General features: G+C 43.2%; 1 protein-coding gene across 1 annotated transcript; it reads left to right on the top strand.

Annotated features, from left to right (window-relative positions):
• The first annotated feature begins 202 nt into the window (after positions 1 to 202).
• Positions 203 to 4406, top strand: KCNV2 (potassium voltage-gated channel modifier subfamily V member 2). The gene is made up of 2 exons (XM_062599714.1): positions 203 to 1636; positions 4131 to 4406. The coding sequence occupies exons 1-2, from the start codon at positions 203 to 205 to the stop codon at positions 4404 to 4406; spliced, it is 1710 nt and encodes a 569-aa protein (XP_062455698.1).
• The last annotated feature ends 14370 nt before the right edge of the window (positions 4407 to 18776 follow it).

Genomic DNA, 18776 nt, shown 5'->3' with positions numbered 1-18776 from the left:
TGTGTCTGTATCTCACACTGAGCTTTCAGAACTGGAGTGGTGGCTGGCAGGGAGAAAAATGCAGAACTGCTGCTGGGCTTGACGCTACTGAGATAGAGAGAGAAGAAAGCAGAACTGTCAGCCTTTGTGGTTTTACAGAGGATTGGAGCTAATTTCTCCATCAGGTGAATGCAAAGAAAGAAGAAGGATAAGGAAAAATATTATGTTGCAGTTTAACCAGAGGGGGCAGCTTCTATTCCCAAAACATAAAGTAAGTGAGAGAGAAGCATCAAATGCTCTCTCACCATCCGACAAAGAGAAGGAAAATGAAAGCATGCATTTAGACAAGCAAAGTGGTTTTTCTGCTGCTGCTCCACTGAGCTCACAGCCTCTACTGCTCCTGGGACCCGAGGGGAATTACAACTATTATGTGGATGATGAAGATGAGGAAGAGGAAGAACAAGGAAAGTGGCCAAATGGAGACTCATTTGAGGGAGAAAACAAGGTCTCTTCATCCATCCCTTGCTCCCCTTCCCTTTCCGCTGGAGCCTCGGCCACAGCTTCCACCTCATCAGTGCTGAACATCAATGTTGGTGGTCAAAGCTATCGCCTCACCTACCAAGCGGTGGCCATCTACCCCAAGACCCGCCTGGGCCGTCTGGCAACTTCCACCGACCGTCGCTGTCAGCTGGGTCTGTGCGATGACTACGCTGCGCAGGTAGACGAGTATTTCTTTGACAGGGACCCGGCTGTCTTCCAGCTGGTGTACAACTTCTATGCCTCAGGGGTGCTGCGCGTGCGGGACGAGCTGTGCCCCCGCAGTTTTCTGGAGGAGCTGAGCTACTGGGGCGTGCGGCTCAAATACACACCACGCTGCTGCCGCATCTGCTTCGAGGAACGCCGCGATGAGCTCAGCGAGCAGCTCAAGGTGCAGCGCGAGCTGCGCTCCCAGGCTGAGGCCCAGGAGAGCGAGCACCTCTTCCACCACATGCGCTACTATGGTCCCCAGCGCTGGCGCCTCTGGAACCTCATGGAGAAGCCCTTTTCCTCCATCACAGCCAAGGTGATGGCCGTGGCCTCCAGCTTCTTTGTGCTCATCTCGGTGGTTGCCCTGGCACTCAACACTGTGGAGGAGATGCAGCAGGTGGACAGGAAGAGTGGGGAAAGCCGGCCTGCCCTGGAGCACATCGAGACACTCTGCATCGCATTCTTCACATTGGAGTACCTGCTGCGCCTGGTTTCTACCCCTGACCTGCGCCGCTTTGCCAGCAGTGCACTCAATGCTGTAGACCTCATCGCCATCCTGCCCCTCTACCTCCAGTTGCTGCTGGAGTGCTTCGCTGATGATGACCAGCCCCGTGGCCGGGGCTCACAGCATGAGCACGACATTGAGAAAGTGGGACGGGTGGGCAAGGTGGGACAGGTGCTTCGCATCATGCGTCTCATGCGTATCTTCCGCATCCTCAAGCTGGCCCGCCACTCCACGGGGCTGCGTGCCTTCGGCTTTACCTTGCGCCAGTGCTACCAGCAGGTGGGCTGCCTTTTGCTCTTCATCGCCATGGGCATCTTCGCCTTCTCTGCCATGGTCTACACAGTGGAGCATGACGTCTCCAGCACCAACTTCACCAGCATACCCCATGCGTGGTGGTGGGCTGCCGTAAGTAAAAATACCTCACCCTACTGGGTAGCAGAAACAACTCCCTCCCCTCCTCTCCCCTTCATTGCTAGAGTTGCTGTCAGTCTCGAAAACAGCAGGCTCAGATCAGTGAACATCTGTTCTGAATTCTGAGCTTACAGGACATACGCACTCACTCCTGCATGCACATGCACTCACTCACCTCTGCTGTGAGTTTAAATCAAGGCTTAATCAGGCATACTGCACTGGAATTCCCATCCCACCACATGCAGACAGTGCTTGCCCTTTAAAGAAGAAGTAGGCAAACAGACAGGAAAGAAAAGCCTTTCCTCATTTAATCAAATTGTTAACATTAAAAAAAAAAGAGAGATAAAAAAGTATGCATCAAGCTAGCTGGTTGTGGAAGGACATGGGATTTTCATTTTTGCTGGTATTTTTGAATACCTACTTTGATCCATCATGCAACTACAAGATGCTAACACACAGTTCAGATACTATTCAGTAGGCTCTAGACAGTCAAACTTGCAAATCCAAGTCTATCCCAGAGCTCTGACCATAAAAAATACATGTAGGGCCAACAATTGTTCTACAAAAGGAACTATGTCCTCCTTTTCAGGCAGCAGCCCTAAGACACGTACATATAAATACACCTAAAAGCATATAGACATAAATCAGTGGTATTTATACTGTGCCAGACTTGCACAGAAGTAAATTGGAAAAGGAGCAGAATGGTCCACAGGGCGGATAATGGGATAACTGCCTGCCACATCTAGGTCACTGGTTTGAACCTCACACCAGTCACATGTAGTGATGAAGACTGTGATATTACTGGAATAAGGCTGTTGCCATATGTTTTGTTTCTGAACTTGCAGGATACACGTAAAATCTCTAGTGCTCGCTCCTGCAAGCTGATGGGCCCATCACTATTCTGATATTCCTATGAAACCCATAAAATTACACACATGATAACAGCCTATTTACCTCAGCAAGGGGCTCCAGAACAGGAGCTGTAGCATGCACACGGCAATTCCTTGGCACAGCTCTTTTTTAAGCCTATTTATTCTCTAAGGGTAAAAATTAATATATTCAGGTCACTCAAATTTCAATAAAATCCAGCATTGTGCACAGGCTGCCACACACAAAACAACAGCTCTCTCTCCCACACTGCCATCAGCAATGTAGAAGAGGATGCCAGTGGAACAGGACCTTATCACAGGATAATGATATTGTCCTGGCTGCTAGAGATAAACATCTTGCCTTCATCTCAGTATTTATTTTTGGAGATATTTATCCTGTATTATCATTCAAATCCAGTGATTTAATTTCCATTAAACCAAATGACTAATCCCTTTTATTCCTCAGGAAGCACCAGGTGCATCCTACAAATATGCTTATCCAATGCTGTCTCATGCACCCTAATGCTTTCTTCATTTGAAATAACATTTTATTTAGCATGTTAGAGGATGGCAGGCTGCACACTGTGACCTTCTAAAAACTTATTTTGGAGCTAAAGCCGTAAGGGCATTGCAATGAAACTCCCACTGCCTGTTCTTTAGTTATTTCTGAAAGAGTTTCACATTATGCACAGATGTGTACAGTATCTTCAGATATTGTGAAAAAAATAAGATTCCTTGCCTGAAAAATATCCCTTGCTTAGGGGTCAGATTAGGAAATGCCAGACTGCAGAAGCCTGCAAGTCATGCCTAACAGAGGAAAAATAAGTTATATTTACTAAATATAAAAATAATAAACATCCAGATATATGCATTGGAAGAATGTAACTTAGGAGTTACTTATGCCAGTTGTTCAGGAGTCCATCATTCATATGCAATGTCCCCTTAAGCAAACGCCTAGTGGACATGAGCTCATTCCAAACCAAATTATACAAAGATAGTGTTGCAGAACTCGGTACAGTACCCAGTCAGTATAAAACACAGCTCCTTCATACATGGCTAAAAAGAGAAGTCTGTGAAGCTGTACAGTTAATGTGATGGCAAAGATTTACAAGATCATATAACATGGAGATACTAAATACCATCACTCTCTCACACACACACACACAAAAAAATCATTTTCAGCAATCCTTGAATCCTTCCTCAATGCAGAATCTAGTCAAAGTTGCAATGTACCTGTCAGCTACAGGAATGTTCCCTGTTGAAGGTACACATATTAAATGCTTCTGTAACCTCCAACTTATAGCTGAGCGGAAAGAACAATCACTGCAAATACATATTGCAAGCATACACTACAAGCAAAGACCTCTGGGCACCTGAAAAATGCCTTTGTTTCTTTCCATCTCTTTTACAATTATGTAACCCTTAAAGGGAACTTCATTTAGAAACTTCCAACAAGGGAGGTCTGCTGGGCCTCTTATTCCTAGAGTGCAAACATTATCGAAATACTTGGTGCAATTAGCTGAAGCTTATCATGCACTTTCATTACTACCTGTATGATATATACATGTGTGTGTATGGTATATATGGTATATAAAGATCAAATGCTGATTTGCACGTAGGTCAGCATCTCCACAGTGGGGTACGGCGATATGTGCCCAGAAACGCATCTCGGCCGCTTGTTCGCTTTCCTCTGCATTGCTTTTGGCATAATCCTGAATGGGATGCCCATCTCTATACTCTACAACAAATTCTCAGACTACTACAGCAAGCTGAAGGCCTACGAGTACACGGCTCTCAAGAAAGAGAGGGGGAAGGTAGACTTCACGCGGAGAGCGATGAAGAAAATCTCTGAATGCTGCGGAGAGGGCACAACCCACCCGTTGTTGCAACACTGACTCAGCTAACGCATGGTACCTTAGGAGGGCACGGGGAAGCTGAAGGAGGAAAACAGACCTGCCTAGTCAAATGAAGACAAAGTTGAAAAGCCTGCAAGTTAACAACAGTAGCTGGTGAAATCTTTCTGAAAGAGGGGTTGTTTGAAAAAAATACCAGAAGTCTCCGAAACCCCTGGGGAAATCTGGGGAGCTTTGGAGCTTAGCCGCTGTCAGGGACAGTGCACCTCAGCTCAGCCAGGCAGAGGCTCTGAAACCAAAACCTGCGCGAAACGTAGCCCGTGGCTGCTGCCAAAACCCGCAGCAAATGCTCGCGATGGCCAAGACACAGCAAAGTCAGCTGCCATCGCTCAGGGTCAGCTTCTCAGCTGGTGTCCACGCAATCAGTCTCGAAAGTCAAGCAAATGCAGAAGACCCAGTATACTGACTGCATGGCTGAGGTGGGCTTTCTATCAGCTTTCAAACCCAGGAAAACTGCATTTACCTGCATATTAGCAGCATCACATCGCTATGGCTCCTGTGTGCCAATTTTACTTGTCAAATGCAGCTGCAAATTGTTGTACTTAGATGAGTAGCACATTGGTGTGGCTATTTCCACCCCTCACCACCCCCACATTCATAATGACCTTTTGTAATGGCAACAACTAATGGAGAAATCTGGAGTCTGAGTTGATAAACTGCGTTGATCAGTTTCCAAAGCATTTCCAGACCAAAAGCTTTTTCAGATTTAGGAATAAGTGATAAAATAAATCTATGTTACAGTGTTCAGTGCACCTTCTTATTGAGTTATTAGAATAATAATGGGTCTGTCTTGGGACATCAATGTTAGAGCAACGTTCTGAAAAAATATTGGAATTGAACATGTAATGGATAGCTCATAAAGATTTTTCCTATAAAGGATCTTATCAGTACTTATTTGCAACAGCTTTTAAATACAATTTGAGCACAACTTACTTTGAACTTATTTCAGCAACTGCCAAGATTGTAATGAACAGGAAGTGGGTATCCGTTTTTCTGGTACAAACAGTCATTAAGGACACGTTTTTGACACCTTGGCTGGCATCCAGTACTAGCTTATTCCTTGAGATTACTCAGCCTTCTTGCACAGCTGCATGTAACTTCCCGCACATAATAACATCGGAAACTCACCCCCAAAAAGTATGCATTAAGTAACAATGAAAAAAAACATAATAAGCTCAAAATTAAATTTATTAGTTTGTAGCAGACTGGAAACTTTTTTCTCCTTTTTTTTTTTCCTTTTTCTTCCCACACAAGAGGAGTTTAGATGTCAAGAAATAGAGACACGAACAACAGGCCTGAAAGTCTAGCTTTTCAGTAGATACTCAGACCCAAGCAGTATGACAAACAGAGAGGATAACAGAAAGAAGCAGTGATAACAGTGGCTGATATGACCCGTGGCTGTTTCTGAGCAGTGCTCTCCCTGCAAAACAGCCTGGTGGCAGAGAAGCGTTTTTAAATCACCGTGCTCTCGTGCACCCAGTGTCTGCGCTGCCGTGCTGAATGTAAATGACTGCGCTGAAATCTCAGAGTCGCACTGGCCACCACAGTGTGAAGCTCACGCTTGGGACAGCTGAGTGTGAAAAAGTTCGTTAATTTTACCCTGTCCATGCAAATTGTGTCAAGCACAGGGACGTTTCCCCAGCGAATGATGAGAAGGTAATTAGTAACCAAGCTGCTCCTCTCATTCCCCACCTCCGGGCAGGTGTACCATCAGCACATCTGTCGTTTTGTTGTTCAGAAACGGCAGGCAGCATGCTGTGTGCTGATCGCATCTGTTAAAAGCTAACCCGTGTCTTTAATCCAGCTGAGCCCTGGGCTCTGGATGCAATGGATGTGTGCAGTTCGGGGCTGCCCACAGCACAGCAGGCACGACCCTGGCTCCACTTTGGCAGAGAAAAATTAGTGGCAATGGGACCAGGAGCTCCCTGGGACTTCAGCCTGGCCTACATCTTCAGCCACCACCGCAAATCCAGAAGCGAGGTGGTGGGTGAAAGGCATGAGAGGACACAACATCTACCTTGGGATTACCCAAAGTTATGGGATACCCTGATTTCACATCTTTGCCTGATGGAGTCAGCAGTTGCACATACTGTGCTGACAGGAGGCAAGTGCTCAGTCTTATGCAGCCAAGCTCATCAGCATCTGGCCGCCTAGAACAATCCAGAGCCTGAGCATTGACCTTGCTGAGGCTGGTATCACCTAGTGGCCCCAGGCCTGAGACAGATCACCAACCTCATTTTCCCCCATCTGCCCCTCATGCAGGACCTTTTCCTGTAGATGTTCCTCAAGACACCTGCTGGAATAGGCTTCCCACATAAAACATGAGCAGGAGAAAACAATTATTCCCTCACTTTTAATCAAGAGTCACAGCTGAATGCTCTCAGCAGGTGCCCTCTTACTTGCCCAAGGAGACTTTTATGGGCAGGTCCCATATGGCTGCTCTCACTGTTCAAATGCACCTTGGAGTGGGTCTCTCTGAAGCCTCTAGCAGAAGCTGTTCCACTTTGTGCTAAGTAGTGACTCATCAGGCAGCAGTTAAAGAAAGACTGTGCAGGTTTGTGTTTATGGCACTCACCTGGGCAGAAAGCTCCAGGCCACAGGCCACTGAAGAGATGTTTAAGTACTGAGCCAAGCAGCAACCCCCTCCCAAAGCCTTGCTCTCCCCTGGCCCAAGGGGTCTTTGGCCTTGGGTGGCTCAACTCTGCTTGCACTCACCACAAAATACAACATAAAAGTGAACAGGCATGGGCCAAGAAGATATCCACTGCAGGTGCAGAGGAGACTAATTTTAGCCCCCATGGAGAGAGGAAGAAATTCCTCTCTCCTTTTCCCACACACTTTCCTCACTCCTCTCTCCATCATTCAGAGCCGCCACCTCACTAATGGCAGCTCTGGTACCTTTAGATATCTCTGTGAGCAGACTGAACATACAAATGTGCCAATTTGTCACATGAGGGTTAGATTCTTGACTGGTTTGTGACCTAAATCCATTTAGAGAGATCTGAGCAATGTTAGAGGTGGTGCAAGGTACATGGTAGAAGAGCACAGTCGAGAGAACAGACATCTGGCAAACAGTTAAATGACATATGAAGCAGAAGGTTGTCATTTTTCTATCTTGTGAGTAATAACTGGCTTGATAGCCTTGCTCCATGCAGCAGGGGAATAGTTCCCCCACGAAGAAAGGCAGCAGACCAGAATTTAGTGTTCATTTTTTATCAAAGACAACAGTATTTTTTTCCTCTGGATTATCTCATATAGCTTTCTGTCCAGAGCATTTTGCTTTTTGTGGCTTAACTGATGCTATTTTGAGGGTGATGAGCGTAAGCTGGTAGATTTCGATAGGGAAGAGGACAGCTAAATTTCCAGTATCACAATACCAAGCAGCTACAGCAGGCTGCCTGCACCCTGAAGGACCTGCGGGACCTGGCATTTTTGTCAGCTTTCGCTAACTCAGTGAGTCCTTCCAAGAAGGACCTGCATTTAGTTTACTCTGCCACATCCTCTAAGACTTTCAAAGCATTTCCAGTGTCCTGAGATTACTCAGACAAAATAGGCAATTGCTTTGTATGATGACATCAAGAAGTAATGCAGGATAGCCTTGATTATCTTGATTACTTGAATGCCACAGGGCTTAGTCAATCAAAAAAAAATCAAAGTAGCAAACAACATCAAAGGAAAACATACAGACATACAACAAAGACAGGCAATGCTGTTAAAACTAAAGTAGAAAGCCCCTGTTTTATGAGGTGGAAATTTTGTATAGTTAAGGTCTGGGTGAAAGAGGGGCGGGGGTGGTTCTTAAACCAGTGAGAAATTAGGCTCTTTTCTGAACGTGACCATGATCAAGTCTTCCATGCTACCTAATTGCAGATATTAATGAGCCCAAGAGGGAGAAGTAGTATTTATTCTATCCATACGTTTCAGTACAGACTTAGCAAACATCTTGTCTCTAGTAGACAAAGAAATGGATCTGGATGATCTCACTTCCTTTTTGGACAACTGTGTATTAGGAATTACCTAAAAAGGTGTATGTATGTTGGGTAGTGGGAGGGATCCTTAAAGATTTTATCCCTATATTAGAGAGAAAATAATAACTCCAATTAATATATGCTTTTTCACAGATCCCTGCCTTAGAAGAACATGCAGGTGTTTGCTTTTCTCTTTCAGAAAGATAGCGCTCAAAGGGGTAGCTACTGTACAACTGTAGTTTAAAGGGCGTCTGTAGCTGTTCCCAGGCCTCTAAGGCAAAGAGTTATATTCAGTCTTTAAATATACAGTTTTAAAAACTGTAAACTAGCCATGCTTTAAAGTTTTGGGGGAAAATAATAACTATCAATAACCTAGGAGAGGAAAAAATGTTGCTTGCTTACTTGCTTAAAAATAGCTTTAACTGTTTAGAATACTGTTTTTATGTCATGTAAAAATATTTGATTCATGCTTATCTGCTATTTACAAAACCTTCATTAACTTATTTCAGTAGTAGAGAAACTGCGTGGCAATCTACTGCAATCCAGCTTTTTATCTTGGATTAAAAAAAGGAAAGGTCAGAGGCACTAGCTTTTTATGCACTGGGATAATTTACTGGAAATATGTTGAGAAAAATTAAAGCATCCCACTGGTAGTTCCTGAGATAGAGATTAACATTTTTTTTTTAATAAAACACCTCAGAGTTCAAATCTGCTCTCTAAAATGTCTCTATTTCTGAATCAAATTTGCTCCATTTATAAGTAAAATCATTTTCCACCCTATTAATCACCAGACAAACTGGTTTATCGTACCTAGAAGGCAGACCATCACTACCACTAATAGCAGTTCTTGAGGCCACCTGGATGCAATTTCCTTCACTGGTTCTGGTGGACAAAATGCTCCTGCTGCTGCCCAGCCAAACCAATGCAGAGCTTGTGTCCACAGCTGTGCTAATGCAACCAGCTATGGCTAAAAATAGCCAGCAAAAGTCACCAAAAACTTGTATGCAGGTGAACTTTTCAGTGCCCCCCTAGGAACTGCTGCGCTCTGTGGGGAGCTGGTTTTCTCACCACATGCCAAGGGAAAGTTATGCACTAGGAAGGGGACGAAACCCAACTCATCCCTCACAAAAAGGCTGGGCTTCAAAGTGAAATCTCCATAATTTTAACCCTGCAGTAATGAAATCAAAGGGACTCTCCACACCTCAGTCTATCCCAGTCAGTCCTTCAGGGACAGATTGTGGTATTTAAATCATTAACATCCAAATACGTTATTTTGAATAAAAAGTGATTAAGGAAGTGTGTGTGTGTGTGTGTGTGTGTGTGTGTGTTTAGGGGGGGAATTCTAGAAATTCAGGAAATTCTCTTAAGTGCGCACACACTGTGACAGTTTGTTTTACCGAGATGGGGAGCCTGGAGGGGAAAGGCAGCTGGGTTTCCTGTGGGAAGCTCAGTCTCCGCATGGAAAATTGTTCACTACTGACACCCAGAGGCAGCAGTGCCACCACTGCCATGGGTGGTCCACCTAGGCCGTGAGCCCGTGCCACTGCCACCCTCTGCCAGACCCTCCTTTCCTTGGAAATACTACCTAGTGGGCCATGCTCATCATACAAGCATACTCTGATGTATCTCCAGGTGCAGAGGGTGCAAAAAGCTGAAGCAACGTTTTCAGGCAAGTAAAACTTCCCATCTGTCCTACAAGACCTGCACCATCATCATATGGGACTAAAGGAACCCTCAGTCTAACATTCCACCAGTTATTGTGGTGGAGAATTTCCTCACCCTCTTCGTGTCCAAAAGGCAATTCCCATGATTAAAGATCTTCCCCCAAGGTCACCACACAAAGTTAACTGATCGCAAGCAGACCTCCAGAGGATGGCAGAAATGTGTTTAATACTCAATCTAAAACAGCATAACAGAACAAGTGTAACATTACTTACCTCGGAAAATTAGTCAGGGAATATAAAAGCTCAGTCTAAAGTTACCTTAATTGTAGATTGAGTGGATTTTTCTAGACAACCGTGAATATCTCCAGTGTTTTACTGGTAGGATTAAATGGACACAATTAAAACACAGCCTCAAACAAGTGTCATTCCGCTTCAGACATGGTGCACTTAATGGTAGTTTTCTGGGGGTATTTTTCCATGCAGCATGATGCACATCTTTGTGTATGTCCACACATAGCAGAGAGCAGTGTCATTTTATAAACAAATTTCTTACAGCTGAGCTAACCCAGAAGGCCACTCAGCCTCACTGTAAAGGGAAGGCAGCTCCCATCCTGCTCCGCCGTGCAGCTCCTGCTCCTGTCTTCAGCTCAGCTCCCACACACAGATAAAAACCATATTACACCAGCATAGTCCTACTGCTTTACCTTATTCACAGTACACAAAAACCTCTTGTGTCAGCAAATTCTCTTCCTCCCTCCCCCAAAAAAGCTTTTCTTTTCTTCCTCTTGCATTGAGTTTTTTTGCCCCCCAACCACTAAGAAATCTGCAAATACCTGCTTGCTTACAGTTTTATTTATTAATATAGCAAGGCAGAGCACTTCCTATGTGAAGGCCTTCTTCCCCATGCTTCTCTCCGTGTTAACTGCCACTAGTTATTCAAGAGCCACCAAAAATCCATCTTTTGAACAAAATCCACCCACTCCAGCCTTACCCGGTAGCGGTGATAATGGTCACCATTAAAGATGAAAGTTCACTGTGTGAGTGCCATATCACCATATCCTAGGATATTTCTCGTGCTTGAGTGGAAAAGAACAATCATGGATAAATGTGGTTTCCAGTTATACCTAAATATAGTGAACTTACAGTAGAACAGACAAAATGCTTGGGCTTCATTCATATCCTTAATCTCTCCCCACAGCCTCCTCTTCAGAGTAAGAGTACTTGGTTACACAAAAGAATAACAAATTTAACAATATAATCAGAAAATAACTTACTTTAATGACACGTTTAATTGCTAATCGCCTCTCATTTCCATTAAACATATTTAAAAAGGAAGTCAGGAAAAAAGAATCATTATGACACAATGCAAGTTATTGCCAGACAGCAAAGGCCTGCATCTGGCAGTAGCAGGAGCCTGAGCAGCACCACACTGCCTGGGAGCAGAGATTGCATGCACAGATATCCTACCTTCGCACACTGTACAGAGGCTAAAGCACAGTGCAAGATCAATAGCAGGTGCCCTAGGTGCATATGAAGCAGACAAAAACAGGTAATATGAGATGTTGCTGTGAATATTCCCTTTGCTCTGTGAGTAAAGTTTTGTCCTTCTGAAGTGCTTGTACCAATGTCTACTTTGTCAGTGACCCCTGAGCAGTAAACTGCTTCACCCATCAAAACAAAGGTCCTTCAAATAGTGCATGATATTGTGTAAAATATGAAACGCAACATTATGCTTGGCACCTGTCATCAGAAAGGACAATGAGGGAAACCACTGGAGCAGTACAGATTCTGGTGGGCAGGCTCTGCTAACTCCTCTGTGCCTGTGCCTTCGCTAGTTAAATATCAAGCAGTTTGACAAATAAATTTGCAAGTTCAAAAATTCTAGGTTTTTTGAAATGACAAATCATTCAGACACTTCTCAAAGACGTCTTTTAATGGGAACTGCTTGATCTTTTCACTACCCACTGTTGAAAGACTCTGAACCTGAAACAGGTGCTGAGTATTTTTTACCTCTTCAGGCAAAACACAACTGATAAAAACTAGAAATTATGGCCCAAGCAGAGGTAGTGATGGAAACAGTTTGTAAACCAGTTTCTGAAAGGACTTCAACCATAAGAGGAATGACTTTGCCAGGAAGAAAACTGCCTTTCACTTAGTGAAAATGACTAAACAGCAGGTATTGTGGCACCCATATACAGAATCACAGGATGGTTGAGGTTGGAAGGGATCTCTGGGGATCATCTAGTCCAACTCCCCTCCTCAAGCAGCGTCACCTAAAGCATATTAGAGAGGATTGCATCCAGGTGGGTTTTGAATATCTTCAGAGGAGGAGACTCCACAGCCTCTCTGGGCAACTTGTTCCAGTGTCTGTCACCCTCAGAGTAGACATTCTTCCTTACATTCCATTCATCCTTACATTCCATACATGTAGAACTTCCTGTGTTCCAGTTTGTGACTGTTGCCTCTTGTCCTGTCGCTTGGCACTATTGAAAAGAGTTCAGCCCCATCTTTTTGACACTCTCCATTAAGGTATCTACAGACTTTGATAAGATCCCCCCTCAGTCTTCTCTTCCGCAGGCTAAACAGGCCCAGCTCTCGCAGCCGTTCCTCACAGGGCAGATGCTCCATCCCTCTCATCACCTTTGCAGCCCTACGCTGGACGGTCTGCAGTAGCTCCATGTCTCTCTTGTCCTGGGGAGCCCAGAACTGGACACAGGACTCAAGATGAGGCCTCCCCAGGGCTGAGTAGAGGGGCAGGATCACCTCCCTCGACCTGCTGGCAACAGTCTTCCTAAAGCACCCCAGGATACCATTGGCCTTCTTGGCCACAGGGGCATATTGCTGGCTCATGGTCAACTCGTCATCCAGCAGCACTCCCAGGTCCTTCTCTGCAAAGCTGCTCTCCAGGTCAGCCCCCAGCCTGTAGGTATATGGGGTTATTCCTCCCTAAGTGCAGGCGTCTGCGCTTGCCCCTGTTGAACCTCATGAGGTTCCTCTCCGCCCAGCTCTCCAGCCTGCCCAGGTCTCTCTGAATGGCAGCACAGCCCTCAGCTATATCAGCCACTCCTCCTGGTTTGGTATCATCAACAGACTTTCTGAGGATGCACTCTGTCCTTTCATCCAGGTCATTGATGAAGAAGTTGAACAGGATGGGACCCCGTACATAGTCCTGGGGAATACTGCTAGCTACAAGCCTCCAGCTGTGCTCAGTTGTGCAGAGTCTAACCCTCTGAGCTCTGCCTTTCAGCCAGTTCTAAATCCACCTCACTGTCCACTCATCCAGCCTGCACTTCCTGAGCTTACCTATGAGGATGTTATGGGAGACAGGGTCAAAAGCTTTGCTGAAGTCAAGGCAGACACTGGTCTTCCCTCATCTGCCTAGCTAGTCATCCCATTGTAGAAGGCAAGCAGGTTGGTTGGTTAAGCAGGATTTCCCCTTGGTGAATCCATGCTGACTACTCTTGATCACCTTCTTATCCTTCACATACTTAGTGATGACATCCAGGATGAACTGTTCCATCACTTTTCCGGGGATTGAAGGGGGCATAACTGGGCTGTAGTTCCCTGGTCCTCATTCTTGAAGACTGGAGTGGCATTTGCTTTCTTCCACTCCTCAGGCACCTCCCTTGTTCTCCACGTCCTTTCCAAGATGATAGGGCGTGTCCTAGCAATAACATCCCTCAGTACTCAGGGATGCATCCCATCAGGCCCATGGACTTGTGGATGTCAGGTTTGCTTAAATGGTATCTAAACCAATCCTCCTCATCCAAGGGAAAGCCTTCCCTTCTCCAGACTTCCTCTGTGGTCTCCAGGGTCTGGGATTCCTGAGGGCTAGTGTTAGCAGTGGAGACTGAAGCAAAGGAGGCATGCAGTAACTGCCTTCTCTGCATCTGGACACCTGCCCCATTCAGCAGTAGGCTCACATTCTCCCTAGTCTTCCTTTAGTTACTGATGTATTTGAAGAAGGTGGTCTTGTTGTCCTTGACAGGGCTGTGATCCTACTTATTGCTCAGATTCCTCCTTGTAGGATCCCGAACTCCAGCATTTTGTGGTCTCTGCAGCCAAGGCTGCTCCCAGTCTTCACAACTCGTCAGTCTTTCCTTGTCTGTTAGCACAGCGTCCAACAGTGCACCTCCCCTCCTTAGCTCCACCGTCACCTGTGTCAGGAAGTTATCATTAATTCTCTCCAGAAACCTGGGCTCTTTGTGCCTAGTTGTGTTGTCTTTCTAGCAGATATCAGGATGGTTGAAGTCCCCCATGAAGGCCTGTGATCCATGAGGCTACTGCCAGCTGTCTGTAGAAAACAGACAGCTCTTCCTGGTTAAAAATCCTGTGGTAAATGCTCGCAACAGTGTCACGCATGTTAGCCTGCCCTTTAATCCTTACCTAAAAGCTCTCGATGCCCTCATCACCCACCCCTCACAACAGAGCTCCATGCGTTCCACCTGATCTTCATCTAATTACTCATTAGGGGTAGAAATTTTAACCAATCCAGTATGTTGCACAATTATCATATTGCATCATTATCTTTTTCTACAAATATTATTATTTTTAAAAAAATCAGGGAGATGCTTATACACGAGTAAGTCTTTTAAGTGAAAATCTCTAGTTTTTTTGCTTAAAAAGTGTGCTATCTCCACATCTGTTCTTCAAACACAGAAATTGCTTTTGATGACTTCTTAATTCAGTGCCTCTAGCATCAATATACATAAGTCTGTAGAACGAGGGCTCCTGTTGGTTTCCTCCGTTACGCTTTTTATGACTATTCCACTGTTGCAATAAAAGGTGCAATCCATGTTAGCACACTAGTACTGTAGCTGACATACACAGCAATGAAAGGTAAAAGTAGATGTGGGGAAGATGGTGCAAGTTAGAGAAACAGTAAATAATCACATTTTTAAAGTCATCAGCGTACTCATAAGATGCATTTTTAATCAAACGCAGCACAGAAATCCAGGATTTAAAAATATCTTACATGACAGCAGACAAGATCACCAATCCCACTTCAATACTACGGCCTTTCACAAAAACAAAGTACATGACTTACACAAGAGGAAAATCATGAAATTCTATAATGTTAAATCAGGCATATCTCAGGAATTGTGGCTAATAACCAAGTATCCTTGCATATCTTCCAGTTTTCCTGTCAGTGTTTTTTTCTCTCTTTAGTCCTTCTCTCTAGTAGCACTGCTTATAAATAACACTATACTTGCTATTTTGGATGCTACAGCAAAGTGGGTTGCGGCCTATGCATGCACGTCCATGTTAAGGAAAGCTTGCACTACAGAAGCTTGCAATTGGAGAAAAGGTGGAGAACACACTACAGTATGTGTGTTTCTTAAATAATAATCTCAGTTATTCTTGTTTCTACTTGTTATATGTTAATATATACCATAATACTAACTATCTAATAGGTCCTGTAACAGCTTACATATCCTGAAAGCCTGGGGTCTCAAAGCATTTTAGAAACAGAAAATAAAAACAGGATGCTTTAAACAAAACAATTGCAAAAGTGAAAGGGAGAATCGCACACAGAATGGAAGCACGTAAGGGAGAAACTCAATACAGGCACTTTAAACCTGAAGGAGAAAATGAGAAAAAATACTGGAAGAATGATACGCTAAAAATGACTTTTTGTGTTTTCACAAAGCTGATGGGGGGGGAATGCTGTGTGCATTAGTGAAGCTAAAGGGGCTTTTTTGACAACGATCTTGAAGGTGGTAATACAAACTGTCTAACACTGGAATTCCTGCAAGTGGCAAATACGTCCTGACTAGCGCAATTAATGATGAGTCTGCTTTAAACATGTAACAACCCCCAGCAGAAAAGCTTCTCTGTTAATGTTTGATTAGCAACATTTTTTTTCCCCAGAAATATCATAGGAACTGTCAAAGGTACTTTGTGTAGAAAAAGTCTCCAGTGCTAACTGATGTGCACACATGCAGAGGTCTCCACGTCCACTCTAAACAGAGTCTACAACCCAACAGAATTTTCCCCACAAGACATATACTGTCCCAAATGATTCCCCCTTTTTTTCTAGCTACTTCAGGTATTCCACAATCTCCACTGATCCCACTTTGTCCTCTGTAAAGTTCTGCACTTAAACAAATACAGACTGACTGTGTACATTTTCTGCTTTTAAATAAAAGACAAATTGCTGGAGAGTCATTGGAAATACCTATCTGTGTCTGATTTTAACTATTAATTTAATCCTTTCAATAACCTCAAAATTATAAAGGACTATATTAGGTTTTTCACCTTTTATTTTACTCTACCACTACTCTACTTCAGTAACAAATGCTGTTACATATTTTTATCAGGTTGTTATTTTGGGCAGTAACTGAGACTTTAGAAACAGTTCACTAGGGTTTATATACATTATCTGATGCTAACTAAAATTGTCTGTTGTCACAAGAGAAATTCCTGTTAGAAAAGCTAATGAACTACAACCTTCAGTAACTGATCCTGGACAGGATATGCATTTACAAGCATGATCATTTCATATCAGTGCCAGTCAGGTCTAATTTGGATTAACCTTTAAGTATTTACTGCTACTCATAAGCTCAGGTGGAATTAGAATGAAGTATAGTCAGCAAAGTATCAGCAAATCAGATACAGAAACAAGTAACACTGGAACAACTTGTTACAACTATAATGTCGACGTACTCCTTAAATTAACCTAACAGAAACTGAATTATTAATTAAAATTGGGTCTGTGATTTAAAACTTGTCTATTTGTATATCTTGACATATTTTATATAAAAGTGCTTCCCCTAGGCAGAATGGAAAGATACAATTATATTACTTCCTATGAAGATGGAACAGTGTATTTCTTTGTTTTGAACAACAATAAACAATACACATCTAGAAAATACACTTACCAATGCCTGCACCTGTAAACAGCATCTGCCACTTCAATTTTTGCTCCCAAGAAAACCAGAATATTTTACTTCTCATGCTAAGCAGGCAGGTCTTCAGTCTCTTATTAGGTAATCTGATTTTCAGGGGTGCTGACTGTTGCAGTTCCTGACGGACTGTAGAACTAGTGGATCATCACTGCCTCTGATAACAGAGCCACTGATACAGGAGACAGATGTGAGGTATACAAAATAAGAAATTCATGACAGAACTATGGGGAATAGGTAATAACATAGTCTTGAATGTCTCCAGGAATGTTTTTCATAAAATACAACATTATGAACACTGCAGCATTTCACTTCCATCTAGAAGCAAAATTTGTAATCCAGGACACATTAAATTGCTGTCAAACTGTATGGATACACAAGTCTGAAGTACAAGAACATGTAACATAATTAAATTGATACTGATTACCACCTGTGCCTTTTAGCTGAGCAGTGTATTCTTAAATATCAAGAGTGAATTTTGTCCAAGAGAAATGCTTGGAACCTTTGAAGTTCTCTGTCATAAAACCACTCAGTACTTCAAATTTGTGATACTACATTTTTCCCTCAGTTTTGTGATGCTGTTTGTGGTCAACGAAATAATCTGTGTTTTGATTTTAAATCCAACACATTTGTACATAGACTCAATGCAATAACCACCTACTAACTTAGTTGCACTGTATCTCATATGAAGGATGCTGTATCTCACCAGAACTAATGGCTAGCTATCCACTATTAAAAATAAAACATTGTCCATGAAGGTACATCTTGTCAAGCATGGAGTAGTTCTTATGATCAAGGAGTTAATTTGGTCCTTTGTCTGAATCAGTTTTTCAGCATGGTGCTAGGTAACAGGAGAGCATTACATCAAAGTCTTACCAGGAAAATGTTTTTCTCATTGCCTAAGACTTCAAACAGTTCCAGAATTCCCCTATATAAACAAAAGCTTCTGAAAATGCATACTTCCAACTTCAAACAGGGTGGGCATGCAGCTCTCAAGAATATTGATTAAAAATCCTCATTTCAATAGGTTCATAACAATAATTGTTGAATCAAAAACAGAATTATATTAGATCAGGGCCTGAATCCAGTGTTACTTGTAAGAGGAAAGAAACGAGGACTACTCATGCTCTCAAACAGTAGTAATAGTAAAAGACTATTTGATGAGATACTAAAATACCAATTTGCTTCTTCTGGATCAAAGTAAGATGCCAACAGAAATCAACAAGATACTTAATTTTTATCCTGGAAAAGTAATTTTGTCTCTCTCCTACTACAAGGAAGAAACAAAAATCCCATAAACCTTCAGGTTTGTTAGCCTTATTAAGAGTCTGTATTTTCTGGAAGACTGAAGAAAAAGCGATCCACTAAACAGACACTAAAACAGTCAGCCTCTCCGTCTGGACTTAGTTTGAGGGAAAAAAAAGAAAAGAGAGAAAAAAAAGTCAGACACTTTTTTCATTCCGTTCTGATTAGTTCGTAAAAGATGAGAATCTTCATCAATCCTTCACGGATGTGAATAGGGCTTCAGTTGTCTTTCTGCTTTCTTTTTGAGGAAACCAGGTGGGAAGGGGATTAAGAAAAGGCATTTCCTCAGTAAATAAGAATTTCTTTAGAATCTGACATCTTAGTTTCTACAGTAGCTATGACCTAACTTTAAAATACCCCCACAGTTATTTTTGTACAAGTTATCAGGAAAGATTTAAATTTTTGATTGTACATTCAGAAGTTTTCACAAGCTTTTAAATCTCCTTGAAATTTCAGTCTCAAGAGCACCCACTTAGACTGACAGTTTATGCTGCAGAATGAGTACAACAG

This window comes from Rhea pennata, chromosome Z, assembly GCF_028389875.1.
Source record: "Rhea pennata isolate bPtePen1 chromosome Z, bPtePen1.pri, whole genome shotgun sequence".
NCBI classification, from domain to species: Eukaryota; Metazoa; Chordata; class Aves; order Rheiformes; family Rheidae; genus Rhea; species Rhea pennata.
Note: the sequence above shows the minus strand (reverse complement) of the source record. Positions and strands in the feature narration are given on the sequence as shown.

Excerpts from the sequence above, each read along its gene's own strand:
- KCNV2 (XM_062599714.1), top strand. The coding sequence starts at position 203 with ATGTTGCAGTTTAACCAGAGGGGGCAGCTTCTATTCCCAAAACATAAA. Across the intron at positions 1,637-4,130 it reads ATGCGTGGTGGTGGGCTGCC|GTCAGCATCTCCACAGTGGG; the intron begins GTAAGTAAAAAT and ends ATTTGCACGTAG.